The 22,340-nt window shown below is 37.2% G+C and overlaps 1 protein-coding gene across 9 annotated transcripts in view; it reads right to left on the reverse strand.

Annotated features, from left to right (window-relative positions):
• Positions 1 to 22,340, reverse strand: part of SUGCT (succinyl-CoA:glutarate-CoA transferase) — a 309,001-nt gene that overhangs the window by 130,758 nt on the left and 155,903 nt on the right. Inside the window, exons 13-14 of one of the 9 annotated variants that reach the window (XM_074541556.1) lie at positions 19,637 to 19,702; positions 15,783 to 19,074 (exon numbers count right to left, since the gene is read on the reverse strand). The exons of the other annotated variants lie outside the window; for them this stretch is intronic. Coding sequence (XP_074397657.1) covers positions 19,679 to 19,702 — 24 coding nt within the window. The 3' untranslated portion in view covers positions 15,783 to 19,074; positions 19,637 to 19,678. Of the gene's footprint in view, positions 1 to 15,782; positions 19,075 to 19,636; positions 19,703 to 22,340 lie in introns of those variants that run through there. 9 annotated transcript variants of the gene reach the window in all.

The raw sequence follows: 22,340 nt of genomic DNA on the forward strand, positions 1-22,340 counted from the left end.
TTTAACCCATTGTCTTTAACATCATTTAAATGTTTGATTGAAGTTTTCCTATTTGAATACCTAAATGAACAGTCTAATTAAACACCTCAATTCATGTTGGTATGGCCCTAATTGGCTCTTGTGGATAAAGCAGACAAATTAAAATACCTATGTCAGTAGGTGCTAATAACTATAAATTTACAACAATTTCTAAAGCCCAATGATAAATATTATTCAAACTAATGATTGATTTTGGCTCTAAAAATCTTGTACCTCAAGGCATAAAGAATCTGAATTTTACTTTACTTTTACTATGGACTACACAAGCCTTAACATGGTTAATTTCACCTAGTTGCAATTTAAATTAGATTAGTCAATTTTTTCCTTTTAGAACATGAAATGAGTAAAAAGATTTATCTCAACCTAACCTATTTCTCCCAGTGGCCAAAGTGACTATATCTGTCTTTTAACTGGATGGTTACTAAGCACTACCCTTAAACTCTAGATTTCTATAGAGATCTTACCCTATAACATTGGTACTCTTTGCTTCCAGCAGGATGCTGTCGGCCAGCTACTATGGATCTTAATATTAGCACCTCATTTCTTTGAGTTCATAAACATATACTTCAAGTTTCACTCACTCTGGGCTCTGGAGTGGCTATCCGAAAACCCAGCAAAGCAAGCAGACTACTGGCTTAGCGAAGGAACATGCATTAACGACTGACACGTCCCTTACTTGAAACAGCCACATGCAGAGGGTCGTGGTCAATGGCCCAGAGTCCCAATGGACATCAGTGACAAGTGGTGTCCATCAGGGGTCTATACTGGGACCAGTGTTACTTGTTATCTTCATTTGTGACAAACAAAAAGATTGAGTGCAAATTTGCCAAAGACACCAAGCTGAGTGGTGCGGTTGCCACACCTGAAGGATGAGATGCCATCCAGAGGGACCTGGACAAGCTCAAGTGGGCCCATGGGAATCTCATGCAGTTCAACCAGACCAGGGCAACGTGCTGTGCCTGGGTTGGGGCAACCCCAGTACCAGCACGGGCTGGGGGATGGACAGATGGAGAGCAGCCCTGGGGAGAAGGCCCTGGGGGTGCTGCTGGATGAGAGGCTGGACATGACCCAGCCATGGGCACTCACAGCCCAGAGACACAAACGTGCCCTGGGCTGCCTCCAAAGCAGCGTGGGCAGAGGGGAGAGGTAGAGAATTCTGCCCAGAGTACTGGGTCCAGCTTTGGGGACCTCAGAATAGGAAGGACATTGACCTGTTGGAGCAAGTACATAGGAGGATCACCATGATGATTAGAGGGTTGGAGCACCTCATCTTTGAAGAAAGGCTGAGAGAATTTGGTTTATTTAGCCTGGAGAATATAAGGCAGTTTCTGGGTGATCTAAATGCTGCCTTCTAGTACCTACAAAATAGATGGGGAAGGACTTTTTACAACAGTATATGGTGACAGAACAAGGAAGAATGGCTTAAAACTGAGAGTAGGTTTATGTTAGATATGAGGAAAAAATTCTTTACTGTGAGGTTGGTTGAGGCACTGAAACAGGTTGCCGAAAGAAGTTGTGGATGGCCCATCCCTGGAAGTGTTCAAGACTGGTTGGATGGAGCTCACAGATCAAGCCGGTCTAGTGCAAGGTATCCCTGTGCACTGTGCAGGGGTTTTAATTAGATGATCTTTAAGGTCCCTTCCAACCCAGGCCATTTTATGATAACATACTAGGAAATCAAAAGGAGAAAATGATCCCCAGACTTGCCACTACCCCGTTCCTACTCAAGAATCTATTGTTTCTCTGGATGGTCTCATCAGAGGAACCATTAAAGGAATAATTGACAGATTGTGCTGATTTTTCATTAAAGACACATCCCAGAACAAATGTCTTAGTGCAAAATAAAATAAAATAAAATAAAATAAAATAAAATAAAATAAAATAAAATTTTATATGGAGCTATTTTAAGACCAGGTCCACCAAAGGACCACTTTGATGATTAAAGGACTGGAGTGCCCCTCAGATGAGAAAAGATTGAAAGTGCTGCAATTGTTAAGTCTGGAGAGAAGTCATATCAGGGTGAATGTTATCAATGGATATAGATCCCTGAAGGAAGGGTGTAAAGAAAAGAATGATGGGTTCTCTTCAGCAGTGCCCAGAGACAGAAAAGAGGCAACAGGTAGAAAGAGGTAGTGCTGTCTGAATGTCAAGAAACACATTTTTACTGTGACAGTGACTGGGCATTGAAACAGGATGCAGACTCTGCCACCCCCAATAGATATATTCAAGTCCACCAAGACATTATGCAGGGAAACTGACTGTAGATGACCCTTCTTTAGCACAGAGATTGGACTAGAGACCTTAAAAAGTCCCTGTCAACATCAACTCTCCTGTGATTCTGTAAAGGAATTCAAGATATCTCTCTTCAATGGAGGTGACAACACAAAGGGAAATGAAATGCCATCCAAAAAAACCCAAATGCAGTTCTTGTTTCTGATATAGATACAACCTCTGCTGTAGCAAATGCACTCCAAATTTATTGCTGCTAGTGTCACACAGTCCATTTTTCATGCTTTCTCAGGAAAGGAAGCCTAATTGTGCAAAAAAGGGAGTTGATAAATTTGAGATTTGACTATCATTATTTCCTTCATACATCATCAGTTAAATCTAGCTTATATCCAAAATATTTTAAAATCACTGTGCTAGTGGTTGTTTTGTTATCTGTAATGAGTATGAGTTTAATAATAGTGGATGGTCCATACTGCACAGGAACCAGTGACATAACTATTAAGAAGTTCTAATTTTCCCCACAATTTAAATAAAATGCACTCTCCATCCTCTAGTTTCCATGATGTTTTAAAACAAAGAGCTGTGGCACCACAATATTACTCTCTGTCTAAGAGGAATACAAACACAAGAAAGGCCAAAGTTGTATACAAGAAACAAAATACTGGCCAGTTATTGCCTTGGTCATGATTATATGCAACGAGTAATAATAAATGGAAGACCCTCAAAATATCCTTTTAAAGTCTGAACAGGATCAAAAACATTTAAACTGCACTAGTGGAATCTTTAAAACAGGATGTTACACTTCAGGTATAATGTAATGTGTTTGTCTTTCATGGAGCAATTAATCACTGGATGGAGGAGTTAAGACCCAATCAAAACGGAAAGGTGTTTATTGCTGCAGCTGGTCATTAAATTATTTCTATAAAGCTTAAACACTGGGTTTTATTGTTTTTATTACAGATCCGCTCCTATAAAAAATACATTTAAACTTCCTTTTTTAGATTTTGTGGGTAATTTCTTGTGCTTCTGTTAACCAAACAAAACCAAACCCAAAGAAACAGTATGTTATTCTGTTATCAGTGGTAATAGGAACCAGAAAGATAGAAAAACATGTCACCTTGAATTCCAATATGTATACCTTTTTTCAATGGAAAAAACCCCATGAATTATGGCGGTAACACAAAATCATTATGTGAGGTGTTTTTTTCATTGAATGGGAATTCCTTTCATTCAAGACAGATAGTTGATTAAAATAAATTATTTCTTGGTATATGGAAGTCCTTAAGAAGATTTTTAAGTACCCTTAAGATACCTATACATGTAGTCCTTTCAATGAAGCATTTGTAATTTTGGATAGACACCTTGGCTAGTAGTAAAGGAATGAAAGAAACTTCTCCACTACATTTAATCCTTCAAATGACTGTACTAAAGGAAACATCTGCAAGGAAATATCCACGGGACAGCCGTGGATATTTACTGCATTATCAAAGGATTTGTTGTCTTGATTGCTTCAATGAGGTATTTTTAGTAGATGCAGGTGCTTTGTGGGATTATCTGTTTATACCAAGAGGACACGTGGAGGCTCACAATTTTGATCTGAAGCAAAACCTATGGACTTCCCCAAGAGAAAAATTGAATCCCAAATTTCATCACCCTTGGACTGATTACCATGATGAATGACATAGAATTGCCACATGGGAAATAAAACCATAGAATGAGTTTGGGTGACATGTTAGGGAAGAAAACCTGTACCTTGAATGTTTTCTGAAGAAAATGAGCAGGCTACAAAAGGCATGCTGAAATAATATAGGATACTGACTACATACCAATTTTGAAAAAAACTTGCTAACTGCTTTAAATAGCAGAGCCAACACTTTCTGGCAATCAGAGCTGACAAAATAATGTTTCTTGGAATGAGTCAAAACTATTGAAGCAAAAGCTCACACCCTTTTTCCTGGTGCTGGTGCAAAGAACAACTCTTGTGATATGTGCACAGAGATGTTAGCAGACAAAGTTTACAGTTTAAATATATATGGCTGCAAACAAATCAACAGCATAACATGTACACATTCTCTTAAGAAGCAGAAGCAAATACTACCAAGATTTATTCAAGACGTTTCTAATGTGCTACATGTTTCCATTTAGCACATCAATCAAGAGGAATTAATTGCAGATAAATTCATTTACAATTACTTCAATGCTTTCCCAATGGTATTCAATCTTTAATTTCTTTCCTTGATATCTGAATGTAATTTTTTCTCAGTTGTAGCTAGAATTTAGAAAAATTATGCTTGAGCATTAACCTTCTAGGAATAGCTTTGTTACTTTGATTCATAAACAGTTTTTAAGAGTATTAAACATACACAAAAATCAGAATACAAATGAGTATAGTCCATGATTTGAGATTTTGAAGAAAAAATATTCTCAGGCCATCAAATTTCAGGGTGGAAATCTAACATTAGGAAAAGAGAAGTCAGCAAAGTCTCTTCTGTATTGCAAAAAGCATGATTTTAGCCTTTTGGAAACATTTTTTGGAGTATGAGGAAAAAGTTATATATTGGACATCACATTGCTTATGGGAAAAATAGAGTGGATTAAGCCACACCTGGTTGAAAATGGAAAAACTGTATTTGAAATGTCTGCAGAGCTCATTAGTACCTCGATACCAAATTATTCAAAGCTATCTTTGGCTTTGACTCAAGATGCTGTCTTAAGCATGGCGGCACAATAACAATCCAAAAAGCTCCACAGATGTATACTAGAAAATGATAGTGCTTCATTAATTACCAAAGTAAAAACTTGCTAAATAGAGGCCCATTTTAGAAAATAAAAAAGAAACAGACTGTTAAAACCAGATGGGAAATAGACTATAGTAGCCATTCATTACCTTTACATTTGCAACCAAGAGCGAGTATTGCCAGAACAGTTTGTTCATTTGTATAACGAATTCCATGCTTATATCACTGCATTCAGTTTTACTGAAAGTTCTGTATAGTACATATAACATTCAAAACAAAAAAAAAAAGAGTCAATAATACATAATCTAGGTGAAGATTTTGGTCAGCTTTATAGCAAGATAGCAATGGATTGATAATTGATGCCTATGTACAATACATACAACACTGCATGGCTACTTGAACAATTACAATGCTCACCAGCAGCACTACTTTCTTCTTCATCTTCTGCTTGTAAAAATCATATTCAAAGATTAAGCTTTACAAGTTCATAGTGCAATGAGTAACAGGTGTGAGAGGGTAGAAGTCCATTAGAAAAACACTTGACAGCCATAAACCTGGAAATTGAAAATTTTACCATTCAATACTTTCCTTTATACCACAAAAATCCATGACATAAGGGACAGATCTTTGGTTTCTCAACATAGCTATGGTAACAAGACAGGCCAGAGTAATTATACCCTAGTTATGTCTTTTAAATTGAATCACTAATGAATTACTTTTTGATAACCTCCTAATTACACTCTCTACCTCTAAAAGCCCACAGACTACTTCAAAAACAATTTTTCTAGGGTTTTTTTTACTCACAGAGTGCATCTCTATTTTTAACACACATCATTAAAATGAACCGAGTTGACTATTCAGATTTTTGTACACTACCTCTAGAACTGTATGTTGAGACAGAGAATTGCTCCTAATTTCCCCTTGTACCAGTAACTTTTCTTTAAATTATTCTGCTGCCTTCATTGATTCATTCCTATATTTGGAAAGAAGAATAGACCTTTAACCTACTTAAGTCTACTGTTGTGTTGAAGTTAAACTACACAATATATTAATGAGAAGAAAATTGTTAAATCTCTAAACCTATAGCTTCCTATACGTTCAAGGTTTTCCATATACACTTTTAGCCCATATTTCTGTTCAGAATCATATACTTCACCCATTAAATACTTCTTAAAGTCAGAAAATACTGGCATGAACATCAATACATGTATTTTAATCATCTAACTCATACCCAAAGAGATTTTACTTAATGTAAATCTAACAACAGTGGCTGCAGTTGGAAGAATACGCAGACTATTTGCACCGAGTAATATGTTCGAGACATTGAAGAGGGCTTTGTTTTGGTTTGAAAGACAGGTGTTGGCCAACGAAGGGGGGAACCTCCCTTGGAATGGGGAATATGAACCCCTTCCCTCCAAATTACTACAACTTTGAAATTATGGGGCTTTCAGGCCCTGTGTATCAATATATATATATATATATATATATATAACACTGGAAACTGGAAAAGTGTACATAATATTGGAAAAGGAATAACAGTTCTTTACTAGATAATATGTAGCAAGACAGACAACCACAACAGCAGCAAGACCAAACAGAAGAACAGAACCCGTTAAGAGCCTTCTCCTGCCAGCGGCCCTTTCCCCTGTGGTTACGGTCACAGCAGTTACGGTCACAGCCGGCAGGGGCGCTGCTGGCTCCCGGCCGGGCAGGTGCGATGAGTCCCCCGCAGCTGCAGGGGGCGCTGTGGCGCGAGCCCCGCTGCCTCTCTCATGTCTAATGGCAGCACTGCTGTGAGAAGAGATAGAAAGGAGTTTCCTTTAAAAACACATGGGAGGCAGCTGGTCCCAATGCCCCTCCAAATGGCAAAATGGGCTGTAGTGGGAACCTCAGAGCAGCAAGCTGGAATGGCAGAGGTGAGCAGACCCCAGGGTGGCAAACAAAATGTAGCAGAAACCCCACAGCCATAGCAGGAGCCACAGGGTATCGGGTTAAAGTGTAGTCAAAAATCCCACGCAGCAGCAGAAAAGAGCAGGGCTGGATAGCAGCAGCTGGGCTCTCCAAACAACCAGGAGTCTCTCCCTTGGAATAGGAGGGGAGGGGGTTGGGGTCCTGGGTTTTCCCCTGCAGCACCCGAGTAGATGGTGATCTCCTTTCCAGTGAAATCAGGTGTTGAAACAAAAAAGGTCCCTGTTAAATGGCTGCTCTTATGAGCGAGAACTCACTCACTGTAGAAGAAGCAGTACAGGGCTGGACTTCAACTGGAACGTTCCCTTCTGGTTCTGAAAGTGAGGAAGGAACTGAGTCCATCCCCCTGACCTCATAGCCAAAATCTCACAGTATCTTGTATTACCAAGAGAAAGCCCCCCCAGCTAGGACAGTAGCCAAATGCACCCTTCCCCAGCCACATCCATTGTCTCTTAAGTATCAGTCATTCCTATCTCTTAGGTAACAAATGGGAGAAAATTCCCTGAGAAAAAGAAAAGGGAAAAAAAGGAAAAATCCTAACCTCCAAAAGGCTGTAACTTGTTGTTCTTGTATCAATGTTCATAAAATATTATCATTAATATATCACTCACAGCTTTTGCTGTTTGAATCTTTGTTCCAGTTTTGGGAGTAACAGGGCCTGACAAAGACAATAGTTCCATTTCCCTCAATATAGGACCTAAAACCTGTAATTCTATCTGTGGATTTTCTTCTTTCTGGAAAAGAGAGTTTCATGGGAAAATGCAAACTTATATATTTCTTCAGTCCAATATATGCAATTGCACAATTTTTGTGCTTTCAGTATGAAAAAATGAGTTAAACAATACTAAGATCTTTCATCCAGATTTACTCCTGGGAAGCTACATATTTAACAAAGATAGTAAGTTAGCCAAGCTAAGGTCTTATGTAATGCCTAACAGAGTTAATTAATCAATTTCTGCCAGAACAAATTTTGAAGGCTTTCTTCTTGCCTCATTGTAGTTTACCCTTATAGACTCTAGCCATTCTCATGGATCTAGCCATAACTACCATACCAACACAAATATAATGTGACTTCAAATATAAGACAAGTTCAGATATGAAGCCACCCACATTTTTCAAAGGCTACATAGAAAAATCAGCAAAACTTATTAATAAAAAATAAATTCTCTACTGGAACTTCTTAGACCATCTTCTCCAGCCCTCAGCTTCCAAAGTCATTCCTCCTCATAGTCAGCTTGCCAGACATGCTGGTGGCTGTCTGCACATCTGTTAATTGAGCTCTTCACATGCAGGGCTTGGACCAACCACACTAGTTGTGCATGTCCACAGCTGGATCTGGACTTTGGCAGAGTAAACAGATGAGGAAGGTGAACAGATGGACTAATCCCAAGATCTCCAAGCAACATGGCAGACTACCAACATCTACCTCTCTTCAAAACCTTGAACTGAGTGGGCTTGGGCTGCTGTCTGTACTACCCCTGCCTGTGTGAGGCTGGGAAATTCAGAAGGCTCATCATACAAATGGAGTTTCAAAGGAGGCCAGACAGTGAACTCACAGAATGACAGAATATTCTGAATTGAAGGGACCCAAAAGTCCAACTGTTAAGTGACTGGCCAATACAGGGATGGGATCCACATCACATCACATCACATCACATCACATCACATCACATCACATCACATCACATCACCTTAGTGGGATAAGCACCATGCTCCAACCAGATGGGTTAATCTCACTCAACTCATGCCTTTTATCAATACAGGAGTACGTTGTGGGACTTTTTACCTTTGCCTTTCATGCAAGCTTCATAGAAATGTAATGGAGTACCACTAAAAGTAGTACTTCTACATTTTGCCAAGCATGGGAGATATTTTCCCTCCTTTTACTCCCCACCCTGACACCCCCCACTCAAAGTATACCTAAGCAAGCATGATACTATATCACTCCATGAATCTGTCATTTCCAGATTCAAGCTTTTAATCTTCAAGTTAAGTCCATAATAATTCTTTCATTAGTTACTCATTTGTTGTTTCCGTCATTTCCCTTCAGAGAAAAGACTGTTATTTAATATAATATATTCATATAATTAAATAAATGCCGTGGTCATATCCTAGCTAAGGGAATATAGGAACAATTCTGTAATTACTACCCATGTAAAAACTACCAAGCTGAACTGACCTACAATGACTAAGAAGCTTGCAAAAGTCAGTCTTCCAACTTTGGAAATAACAGAAGTCAGTTCACGGACAGACATATAAACATATCAAAACCTCCTTGTACAGCATTATTTACCTCCTTGTTACCAGTGCCAGCTAAACTGTGAAGATACATTCAAGACATTGGATATGATCCTTCACATTCTCAGAATTCACTGAACATCTGTCAGGTATTCTGGTTATTGTGCCTGGCTTCTTTAGGATAATTGGCTGAAAATAGTAAAGTACACACTTATTATTTTCCAAAGTAAAGCTAATATAATTTCGTATGATCAGAATTTTCTGGGAAATACACAATGAGAAGTGAGAAAACTTCACCTGTGGAATATAAAAATCAGACAATCACTGAGTGAAATCTGTGATTCTGAGGAAGCAATTAATTTCTTTAGATAATGCTATTTGCATATAAAAGGAAAACTTTCCACAAAGAAAGGACAAAGACTGCTTGTTCACGAGCTTCCATAAAGATCCTGATCATGCCAAAGCCATTTCCCCTTACAGACAGGTGGGCTAACGCCTGGCAAACAGCAGGGAGTGGTAAACATTTTAGTTTTGGTATATGAACAACGTCAGTGATTTCTCCGATAGTATCTCAGAAATTTAATGACTACAGTGTGGCCCGGAAATGAGCAGTAATGAACAGCATTGAATCATTTCATCTCTAAATGCAGCAAGAACAAAGCCTAATAATTATCCACAGCAGCTTAAATTGAGAAAACCATGAATGACTTTGCCTTTTGAAAGTCAGGGATAAGGCTAAGAAAAGTTGCAGCCAAAGGCTAAAAGAGTTAACTTAGGTCTCTGGATGTCAGACTCCTGCTTTCTAAGACTGGCTCAGAGGTTTCTGATTCAAGTTGATGGCAGAAAAGCCAGCATGCTTTTATCAGACGTTAGTGTTTATAGAAGCAATACAAAACAGGATTCTGTTAAATGTATATATTATGCCAGATCAAACTATAAATTGAACCATCTGTGTCCAAGTTAATCTTAGATACAGCAAGGAGATTATTTGAATTGTGTGTTTCCTTTTGTGACCTTTTTAGATGCGGCTTTGTTTGAAAGGGGGAAGGGATAATTTTCTTAGCTTTTTATTCCTAAGCAGCAATGCCAATAGTCCAGTATAAGAGCAATATCTTTTAAAATCACCCAGCTGAATAGCAAAAGTCCTTTAGTAATTTCCCAATATTGTTATACAGGGAGCTCTAAAAAATAAACTATAGTCATATAAATAGAGACTTGTAGTTTTAAGCATGCTACAAGCCATTCATGACATAAGTATTCAATTAAAACTGCTTTTATGAGCAGTAATCACATTCTGAAAAGGCAAACATGAACAGTTTGTGGATATAGCCATAATGCCTGCAAAATTAACTTTTAAAAAAAGCAGGTAAACAAAGTTCTGTCTCTCTGCTACTTAAATAAAAGATTTTAAAATTCTTTTGCTCCCGCCTCCAGGACACAAGGGACAGAAAGGAAAATAAGGAATTAATATTTTATTATTGAAAAAATAAGGAAATTATTTGCCTTTATGCATTAATATTATCAAAAACCAATCTCAGTTTAACTGAAACTATGATTACAATAAACAAATTTCAGTTGTGGAAGTAAGAGAACAGAACAGCTGTAGTTTCCAGCAGTATCAATCTGGTTAACTGACAACAGCATGGCACTTTAAAGAAGACAGAAACTTTTAGCTCTACAGGTCACCTCTTGAGCTGGAAGTAATTTAGGATAAAATTTCACAGTGACTACCTCTCCTCTAGAAGTACATGTTGGTTTAAGACTCTTAAATCCAGAGAAGCCATTTTTATTACACTGACAAAATATTTACAAAACAGCCAACAGAGTTTACAAGGAACACTTCTTCCCCGGTTCTCCTGACTCTCCCTCTTTAATCTCTCAGTTTTGAATGCTATTTCACTCTCAGCTCCTAACCCACCACCTATCATGCAAACTGTGATTACCTATTGTAATTTGTCAAAAATAGAATGAATTCAAGGCTGAAAAGGGGTTACATAACATAGAGATGATGATCAATATTTGATGAGATGAAATGGAAGGACTGATATAGGGAATTTCAGAAAAAAAATTCTGGACAATAATATAAACATACTTTACAACATCTACAAAATATGCACAGTATACAATATGAACCTGAAGCAAGTCCTCTGAAATCCAGTTGCTTAAGATGAACATGAAGGGCCAGCCCCTTATCTTTTAAAAGGGGCTCTCATTTTCTCATTTTTAATATCATACATAGCATGAGCTGTGGTATCACACCTGTCAGCAAAGCTACACTTGGCATTGCTGCGCCATTAATTAAAGCTACTCGAGGCCACTGTTAGCACTCCATCCCTTAGCAAACAGTGTTGAATACATTGTTGACTAGATTTTATTTCATTCCTAAATTTATTTCATAAATTTTTCACTCTTCAGAGAACAGATACAGAAACATATTTTAAGGCCCAAAAAAACCATAAATAGATCAACTGGATCCTTAACATTGACTTGAGGTGGGACACAATAATATCCAACCTCCTTTCACTTGTTTTGACTTGTACTGGAGAGTGATATACAGATTTACCCTACCTTCTGAAGGAATGCTTTGCTTATCACACGTGAGGGAGTGGAACATTAGAATCTATAATTTCTGATAGATTACTTTTTAGATTCTCAGATTTTGGGGGAAGTTTTTTAATTTCCAAGTGATTGGAAAATTTACTAAGAAAGAGTGAGGGGAAGCTTACATACTTTTGGCTGACAGTTCTCATATCAATTACATTCTACATTAGAAAAATTTGAAAATTATCAAAAATAAAATTTTCACCAACAAAAATTATTTCAGTCAAAACTGAAACCAAATTAAAAGCAGGCTCTATGTGAATTAAATCCAACTTCGCCTTTTCAAAACAAGAGCCTGAAATCTATTGGTTTCAGATCCTGTACCTCAAAGCCAGTTACAAAGTCAATGATTGCTTTGGTGTTACTTTTGTTAAATGCAGCTCCATATCCATAGACACTTCAAAAATATACATATTTTAGGAAAAGTTTTTCTATTGCTTAGCTTTGCCTTCCTGTTTAATGTTGAAGAAAGTATCACCTTTTTATCACAGAAATATAGTGGGGGCAAAGGTCTGATCATCCACATTTTCTGTACAAATCCATCACTGAAAATGATCCATTCAGAATCCTGTACTAGCACTGAACTAAAAAGATTCTGGCAACAGCCAGTAGGGCAGTGGTAATTCAGGGGGAACAGCTCCATGATCCACTCCCAGTTTGCAAAGAGATGTCTTATACAATAGTTATGCACCCCCCCCCGGGAAATGGACATGCTTGAACACCTCTCAGAAGTGCCTGTATAGCAGTGCACATAGTATGGGAAACAAAGAGGATGATTTGGAGATCTGTGTGCAGTCACAGGGCTTCATCTCATCACTTTTAAAGAGACATTCCATGACTGTAATGCAAGGCTACATGCTTTTAGGAAAACAGGACAAAAAAGACACGGTGATGGAGCTGCCCTTTGCATAAAGCAAATCCTGGAATGCATGGAGCTTCACCTTAGGGAGGATGATGAACTACCAAGAGTTTTTGGATTAGCATGAAAGTGCAGACTAATGAGGGTGCCACAGTTGCTCTCTGTTACAAGCCACCTGATCAGGAAGAGGAAGCAGATGAGGCCTTTTGCAGAAAGCAGCCCCACAGACACACACCCTGGTTCTTAAGGGGGACTTCAACCACCCTGACATCTGCTGGAGAAGCCACAGAGCAAAGTACAAACACTCCAGGAGATTCCTGGAAAGCACTCCCAATACCTTTCTTATACCCATGGTAGAAGAACCAAGAAGGAATAATGTGCAGCTCAAACAATAAAGGAGGGCCTGACTGGAGATGTGAAGGGAGACGGCAGCTTTGGCTGCAGTGAGTGTGAGGTCATGATGTCCAGCATCCTGCAAGGAGGAAGCAGGGTGATCAGTACAACTGCAACCCCAGACTACAGGAGAACTAACTTTGTCCTCTTTGGGGACCTTCTTGGAGGAATCCCATGGTCCTTGTAAAGCTTGCTGAAAAAAACTGCATTGGCATTTAGAGAAGCAGAACCACCTCCAAACAACTGGATGTTGAGTCAGTTCCAGAACTTGTGATCACATCTATAAGCATAAAGCAGCATCTAAATGAGATTTTGAATTATATGTTTGCCATTTTTTCTCATATTGGATCTGTAACACAAAGCCATGGGTTTCCATTGCTCTAGACTGCTCCAAGATCTACAAATTTCTTGCACTGAAGCAGTATTCAGCACTGCTTGATCTTGAAATAAAAGGGACAGAAGACATGAAGAATTAGAATTACAACCTGAAGTTTTCAAGGGTGTTGAAGGAATCTAATCACCCTGCAGAACTCAACACTTTTCACCACTTTCTAATGCATGTGAGACAAAATTCTTTTACCTTCCTGCTCCGAGATTCAGCCACAGTAAAACAGACACATCCAAAATCAAAAAATATCAAATTGCACATTATTCTTAAGGCACCAATCTCTTCCTTAACAGAAGATAAAGGACAAAAAACTTGTGAAGTATGTTAATCACTTTGCTTAATGTTAAACTGGAAGGTTCTCAGTTAAGAAAAAAGAAGGTAGAAGATTTTGCATACAGTAATAAAAAAAAATAAAACACTGTGAGGGTAGTACAGAGTCCAGGAACCCATAAAGTAAGGCCTGATGCTAGCATTCTTCAAAGCTATTTCCAAAATGTGAAAAAAAACCTCTTATATTTAAGGAAATATTCATAGCATATATTTTGTCTCTTACTTGCTTTTTCTCTGAATTCAAGAAAGATAAAATGGCTAATGGACTGGTAAAATGTTTCAGTTCCAAGTCTATAGCCATCTATTCTGACAACTATATAACCAATCTATCAAGATTTTCAGGTTTTACCTAGCAGCCTTGGGGCTTTAACAAAAGCTTATTATTTACATGCACAGTTTAGACAGTAGAGCTCGAGCTTTTCTGAGTCCTTGGATCACTTTTAAATGTGGCTTTTTTTCCTCATCTGTTCAACAGTGATCACCTATATCCATCAATCCATCTTTCCTAGGCAATTTTAAAACCACAAAGTGAAAATTAATTGGTCTCTTGATTTATCACAGGTCCTTTCACATACAGACAAGAATATAAAATCAGTGGAAACTATTAGGAGAATGACATATTCTTTCCTTAAATATATAATCAAGCACAAAGACGATAAAATTACAGGGGACACCATTTTCCTTTAGTCTTGAAATAAAGGAAATATCAATTCAACCTGAGAGCATATCAGATGCTTCACACTTACCAATCCTGTTGTTTTCCTGCCCTACACTCACCACTTCTATTTCAGCAATTAAGACAAAATACACTTTTGTGACATGTAGGTGACGAGATGTCCTTCACTAACATAGCTTAACCCTTCATGCAACCCACTTGGTCACTACCAGTAGGTAGTGCTAATGAACCAAATGTCAAGCCCATAGGTGGCAAAACCTTCTGAGGTCAAATCTATACCATGACAATGAAATAAATTAGAATTTCTCCTTAACAAATATGGAGCATGGTATGCTATCAAAGATTTGGGGGTTGAGGAATAAGGTCGGCAAGTGGCAAAATACCCAAAAGTAGTTACTGACCAGTAGCTCCCTCCATTTACTTCAAAGAGTACATCTTTATATTGTTCCACTTAGTCCCTTTGAAAAGAAAACCACAAAATGGCTGCCTTTGAGAATAAAAGCATCCACATCGCATGCTAGAATGAAACACTTATGAAGTTTTACTGTCACTTCTTTTGCCAATGGATGTTTTTGTCAGAAAAAAAAAATTCCAAAGTTTTTAACTCAAAGCAGATTTAGTCTCTAGCAGGATTTGTAACTGTACACATAATTAACCTCAAGAGGCTCAGAACACTCTGTGGTCCACAGTGGCTAAAAGCAGAAGAGAGGCCACAATCAAACTATGAAAGCACAGGCAATGCTGGCTGAAGAAGAAACACAGCAAAGCATTGAGAACACACTGCCCTTGGCTTGTATCTAGCTGAGAGAGAGAAAGGGTGGGAAGGATGAAGGCTGCATTTGCCTGCACAATGCATGAGGGAATGCAGTAGCATGTATTTGCCCTATCCTCCCTATATTGCAGGACAGTTTGTCCCTGCTGCCATAATTTGCTCCAACTACAAACTGTGTTTCCAATGAACTAGAATCCTGAAAGGGAAAAAAAAAAAAAAGCAAATTTCTCAGTCAAACCTTAATTTGAACTGTTTCTAAAATTTCAAAAAATGTAATCATTACCCCTTCAAATAAGATGCATTTCCTGCTTCTAAATAAAACAAATAAGATCATTCCCAGAATACTATGAGAATGGTTGTTAAAGCACAATCAGAAGAAGAAAAGGTCAGATGCTTTACAAGAAAGTACATTATGACATTTCCAGTATTATTTTACAAACTTTGTAGAATCCAAACATTTTCTAACATAATCCAAACTTTTAAAAATAATAAAATAACAATACTTAACCCCCTTTGGGGGGTTGAATAAATAGCACTGGAGTGTTCCAGAGAATAATAAAGATGGAAGCTGGTTATTCCAGAAGCTGGATCTGAATCACTTAAAATGAATTTTTACATTTTAAGGCATATTTCTGGCTTTCTTCAGGTGAATCTACAGATAAACAGTTCAGCAATTACTTGGCAGAGTATCAATTATTTTGCATGTGCCCAGTTTTGTGATCTCAATTTAGTTGAACACAGTTTTGTGTGTATTGCTTTGCAGATTTAATGTCATTTCAGCATTTTGCAGATTTTGGATATTTACAGAAAAAACTATACTGCACAAGAGAGTGGAAGATAACACAAACCACAAAACTTCCAGTTTTTCATGTAGACATACCAAGCCAGCATCCTGTACAGTGATTCACATGTGATTTCTCTCAGCCCTGGCTCTATACTTTGCAAACTCCTGTCCTTGTTACAATCCCAGTATCAGGACAAGGCTACTGGGTGTGAGTCTGTGACCCAAGTACCTTTACTCCATAAAATCAACAAAAAAAACCCCACATGCTCTCCTTTGCTGCCTTCAAAGCACCACAGGAGGGTGGAGAGCACACTACAACCTTGTATTTTCCACAAGATAGTAGCTTTTTGCCTTGTTAGACTGGATTGACAAAAATGCACAGATCTCTCAGGTTTATTGGGGTTGCACAGCTTGAAAGAGCCCTCTGACGTGTATAACAAACATTGAACAGACTGAGGCCCAGCAGCAGGTTACCATGGTGCAGGAAGAGAGGAGGATTACATGGTATTCATTTGGAGGAGGAAACAGGGTGGGGAAATCATGTTTCATTACAAGTATGTTGTTCAAATTAGCCAAACTACCTCCTTCATTCAACCAATTCCTTGTTGAACACTGGCTCAATAAAATAAAACACTCCTCCTTTATATTTCTCTATTTATGATACAAATGAGGATAGTTGGAGATTTTGAGGGGGAAAAAAAAGGAAAGAAATCTTAACCAAAATGTGACCTTAGCAGATGCAATTCAATCTTATTTCCACTACATTAGCCTACAGATGCTTGTGCAACTGCATAGCACAGCAACTGAGAGACAAAACAATGGAAGTTTTAAAGCTTTATTTATTGCTCATTCCCCAAACATTCAATCGCCATCATGCTTCAACTGCCAAATCTAAATTAGAGAGTTAAAAAAAAAAGAAGTACTCTTCAGGGGAACATTAGAGCTCTATAGAGAGGTGCAAGCTCAAGGAGATGGAGTATCTGGCTAGAGACCAACTCGCCTATAAGTCCAGACCAAGTGGACCCATATGGATAGCTTTTAGAAAATTGTAAGTGGTTACAAGTAGAAAGATTCCCTCCCTTCCTTGTTCAGCCTCCTTTTTTGGCATTAGTAATTAAACTGTATTTACTGCTATTAGCAGATTACAGAAACTTCCACCAGAATCTAAATAATTTTCATGTAATCTAATAAATTATAAATTCTATAAATTCTAAAAACACATTTATTCATGTTTACCAACAATTTCCCTCTTTTTTCTATTGCCTGCTATGTAATATTACAAAGCATAACAAAAGCTGATTTGCTACTAATTAAGTACACCAGGGCAGTAAATTAAGCTCTTCTTCCAAAATCAAGAAAAATAAATCTCCATCCAAAGGTTTAAAGCAATTAATAAAGTAAAAGGTCAAAAATATTACCACTGAAGGTTTTTTTATGTGCTACATCTACAAATTGCTAGAAACATTTAATAATTTGCACTTTTGCTAACATATTTATTCTGTACAATGTTGGGCAACTAAGTTCTAAATCTGTGCTAGTGGTCAATAATACATTTAAACTCTCACAAAAAATTTGCACAAGCCACACATTTTTAATTTTTACAGCTTTCTTTCCTTCTATTTTCTTACTCAATATGCAACTGTGCACTGCTTCCTTTCTTTTCTCTTATCCAGCTAGTGAACAAATGCAGGACATTGTTCAAACTGTTAATACTAAAATCTCATAGAGTACCTTCCAAAAGCTTGTTTCCTTTGGTTGTAAATTTTCTTTTTTTTCTGTCAGTACTTTGCAGAGGAATTAAATTTGGGAATCAAATAATGTAAGACTGTTATGTGCGCTCTGATCTATCTTTTGCATGAAATGAAAAGTAGTTATTTTCACACTTCCTAAAAATGCGTTTACTTCATAAAAATGAAAAAAATTACAAGGAGAATGAGACAAAGCTATTAAAAAAAAAAGAAACCCAAACCCACACCACACCAACTAATGCTCTTTCAAGTGAATTTGAGAGGCCTTCGCTTCAAGAAATTAGTATCTTGTTCTTTGACACAAATTTTATATAATACTATAGTGTTACATACACATATGAATAAATATGTAAGTATAAATTCTAAAATCACATCATACAGATGAAGTATTGTATCCATTTTCCAAAGAGAAAACTGTATTTCACAGAAGTTGTTCATCACAAAGAATAATGTTATTGCATTCCAGTTGTTCATAATGTTAGGTAATACATGGAAAAAACACAGAGAAGACTAAGAATATTCTAACAGTGGTACCTGGTTAATTATATGAGCCACTCCTAGAATCCTGCTTAGCATTTATTTTACATTTCCTCCCATCACAACACAAAAATTTCTGAACTGACACATCTTCAGTTAACATCACATCATAAATTAACTTCAATATGTTCTTTCTTATGTTAACTAACACACCTTTTTACCTTCTGGGATGCACTGTTAAGTGAATTTCCTAATGTCAAACAGTACATCATCCTCAAAACCAAATTGGAACCCATCATATTCCTGGATAGGTTTATGCTTAATCCATCAGATACCACAGTCCCCTACATAGCATGCAGTAAAGATCTGTCTGTGTGGTTAAGTTGGAAAATAAACCCCTCAAGAAAGGAAAAACATAAGATAGCTGGGAGAAGAAAAGGAGCAGAACGCAAACCCAGTGGAAGCTGGACTATGATTCAAAATGAGGTATGTTCTCCTCTCCTCCCGCTAAAAGAGTGTTACTGATAAAAACATTGCACAGACATATGTATTAGGATGAAGTCCTGGTTATCATTTATGCATTTAAAATTATTAAACCATGCAGGCAAAAGGAGTAAAGCAAAAATAGAACAAACAGGGCAACCCCCATGACACATCCTGATGGCGATGGATGAACAATGAGCTGAATACTTCCAGCTGGACAGGAGCATCATCTCCACACTGAGTGATGTATTAGCAAAAAGCCAAGCAGAGGTTTCTCATTTCAGTCCAGAGTTAGACAGTCAGCTCCGCTCTTTGAGAAAGTGGTTTTCATAGGAAAGCAGATTTGAAAGTCTAAATTCAAATACAGTAAAAGAAAAAACAAAATGTAAAAAAACAGATGAAAATCAATCACTGCTTGACAGAGTTGTCACAACACACTCTCTCTCTTCATTTTCTTAATGGCATGAACCAAGAACACAATTCTCTGCTGAATAGTTTTGATTCACTTGCATACTGCTTGCATTTTCTTTATCCAACAAAAAGGTATACTATAAAGTTGAGTGAGGTTTGGGTATTTTTATTCCCCAATCATCACTCTTTCTGCCAATTTTTTATACTCTCTTGTTTTGCTTCAAGCTTCAGACGCAAGAAAACTTAAAAATAAACGGTAAACCCCAAACTGAAATCACCATGTTTTACTACATTAACAATCAATCAGTGATACTTTGGCACAATTCTAGTTCACAGCAGTTTAACCTTGCTGGTTTAAATACTGGTCACATTGTAGAAAGAAACCCAAACAAAACCAAAAAAGCCACACCAGCAGAGAAAATTTTTAAATACTCATTACCTTCCCAGTATCTTTAAACTACAGAAAAAATTAAGCAATATTTTACTATAACACAAGACATACCGTTTGTTATTCTTACTAGCATACAACTGATGTGAAGCCAGTTCAGTGTCCCACTGCTTCCATTTCCTGCACATAGGGATACCGACACTTACTTATCTCTTCTGCGGAAAAGCTTTGAGATGCACTTATAAGAAATGGATAAATTATAGAGTTGGTTATTTCATTTCAAAGTATATACTTATACTAAACATAGGTGTAAAAACAGTCAAGTGGGAAACTGTGAACAAACATTTGATCACTAGAAAAATTAGTAAACTATGTACTTTCAACTTCGTCCTTGAAATAGTCTACAGTAACTACCCATAATTTTGGTTACTTAGCAATACTGTATGACTTCTCAATATGACTTTATCTTGGAAGCTTTAAAAATTTGGTTCCTGAGTTCACAACCATGACCAATAAAAAGGTGTTCTTAAATTTAAGACTGACACAATTGCAGTACAAGGTAATTTTTCCTTCTTTTGTGACTTTTGTACATACCATTCTAGATACAAGAAAACAATCAAACTCCTCAGAGGGGGGAAAGTGAGGTGCTGAGTACAAACACCTGTTCTGCTCTCACCACCAGCTGGGACAGCTGCACTTCCCATGTGGTCAGTGATATCCAATGGCACTTATCAACATCAGAAACTCCCTTGTCTTTTGATGCTCTTTAATAACTGCAATCTGAATACCAACCAGGCAAAATAAATTGAAATGTTGCTGTCTGCATGTCAGAAGCAGAAAATGGTGGAGGGAACTGCATCTTTTATAACCATGGATAAAACAGGTCCTATGACAAGAGTAATATACTTTACTATAAGCATTTCCTCTTACAGTAGCAAGGACCTTAACAGCATCAACATGTTGCCCACATGAAGCATGTGCCCCAAAGCATCTTTGCTCTGAATGCGTCTGTCTTTTAATCTGCAACACTGTAGTCTAATTTTGAAAAGTAGGATGTTGTCAGTTCCTACAAACTTTAGCAGGAACTGCCAATGTATTTTCCTCTAACTAATTTTATTAGTTCATCTAATAAAACCATCACCTTTCCCTCTGAAGCTCATCTCTCAAAGTGTTCAGCGTCTCTCAGATGCCTTTGAATTACTTAACTCACTGGATATTTAGATGAACACTTTTTGCTCTTCCACAGACTAACTACCAGCTGAATCTTCTAAACTTCAGGGACAAATATATATTTTTTTTTCATATATATATTTTTTTCATTTCTATATATATTTTCATATATATATATATATATATATATATATATATATATATATATATATATGAATATATATATATATATATATATATGAATATATATATTTCTACCAAGCACCTAGGACTGATAACAGTTCACATTTCCTTCTGTATACCTTAACTTTTTATTGATTCTTTCCTCCAGTTTGTCCAGAGAAAGCAAAGGGAAAAAATTCTGCTATAGGACCAATCAAGTCCTAATAACAAAAGGCAAATAGAGAAATTTACATTTATATATATATACACACACATACATACACAGATAAGTAGACATATATAAATACACATATATATGTACACATAATATATATAAAAAGTAAGCAGTAGTAATTGCTATTTCCAAGATGAACACGGGAAAAAATGAAATATAAGAAGAAATAACAAGTTCCCCCACAAAGATGTCTTTCTATGGCCTTCACATTACCTTGATCCATCTGTCAAAGCATATTCTGCAATAGGTTGTATAACTGACACTTCAGAAATTATGGCTCTGATTCAGGAAAGACTTAGTCCATGCCTCTCCAGTTAAACATTTAAGTATTTTAAGTACATGCTGAAAGTCCTGTCGAAGTTATGGACTTGCCCAAGCAGTTTTCTTAAATGGAAAATGTTGACTTGAGTGAAGCTTATATGAACACATTTACTTTTGTGAACTAATATCCTCCCTCATCTGAAAGCAAGACCATGAATAACACATCAAACTAGGGATAAGCCATGACATACAACAAAAGAATACAGCAGAGGAGTGGGAGATATTTATCTTGATAATCTGCAACCAGACCTAAAAGTGACAGATGCAGGACTTTACACAAATTTACTAACAGAAACTAGATAATGTTTAAGGCACCAATGACTTCAGCCTCTAAAATGTGACAGAGGGAGTGCATGTCCATAGTGAAGCTCCCAGTACAGCTAAAGATATCTTATCTTTAAACCATCTCAGGGAAAAATAGTACCTGACCAGGGTGTATGGTGCCTCTACAATTTGTTTGATTTAAGACAGAACTGATGTACACTGAAATTACTTTCTCAAAGATGAAACCCAAGTCTTAAGGAGTAGGTAAACACTGAGTTGACAGCTGTGGGACTGCATTATGTATGCCACCAATGTAAGGATCTATTATCAGAGCAACACCTTTCACATTTAAAAGGCACTACACTGCAGCAATGAAGATTCAACAACTAACAAGTTAAAAGTGAAAAAATGCTTGCATTACCCTTTAGACAAAATATAGTACATGTGAAGGAAAAGGCCGCAGCAAAATAAGGTCCATTACATGACTTGGAATCTGTGCCAAAAACTCTGGTTAGATGAGGAGTCACACCATAAGCAGTGGACACTAGTTTTTTTAATGTTGCAGCATTTGAGCTAGCCATTCTAAGTATGCCAGATTCAGCATGCCATTAAATCCCCAATGAAAAGCTCACAAGAGAGGGGAAAATGACAAAAATCCACACTGGT

The sequence above is a fragment of the Zonotrichia albicollis genome, chromosome 1 (genome assembly GCF_047830755.1).
Source record: "Zonotrichia albicollis isolate bZonAlb1 chromosome 1, bZonAlb1.hap1, whole genome shotgun sequence".
Classification (NCBI taxonomy): domain Eukaryota; kingdom Metazoa; phylum Chordata; class Aves; order Passeriformes; family Passerellidae; genus Zonotrichia; species Zonotrichia albicollis.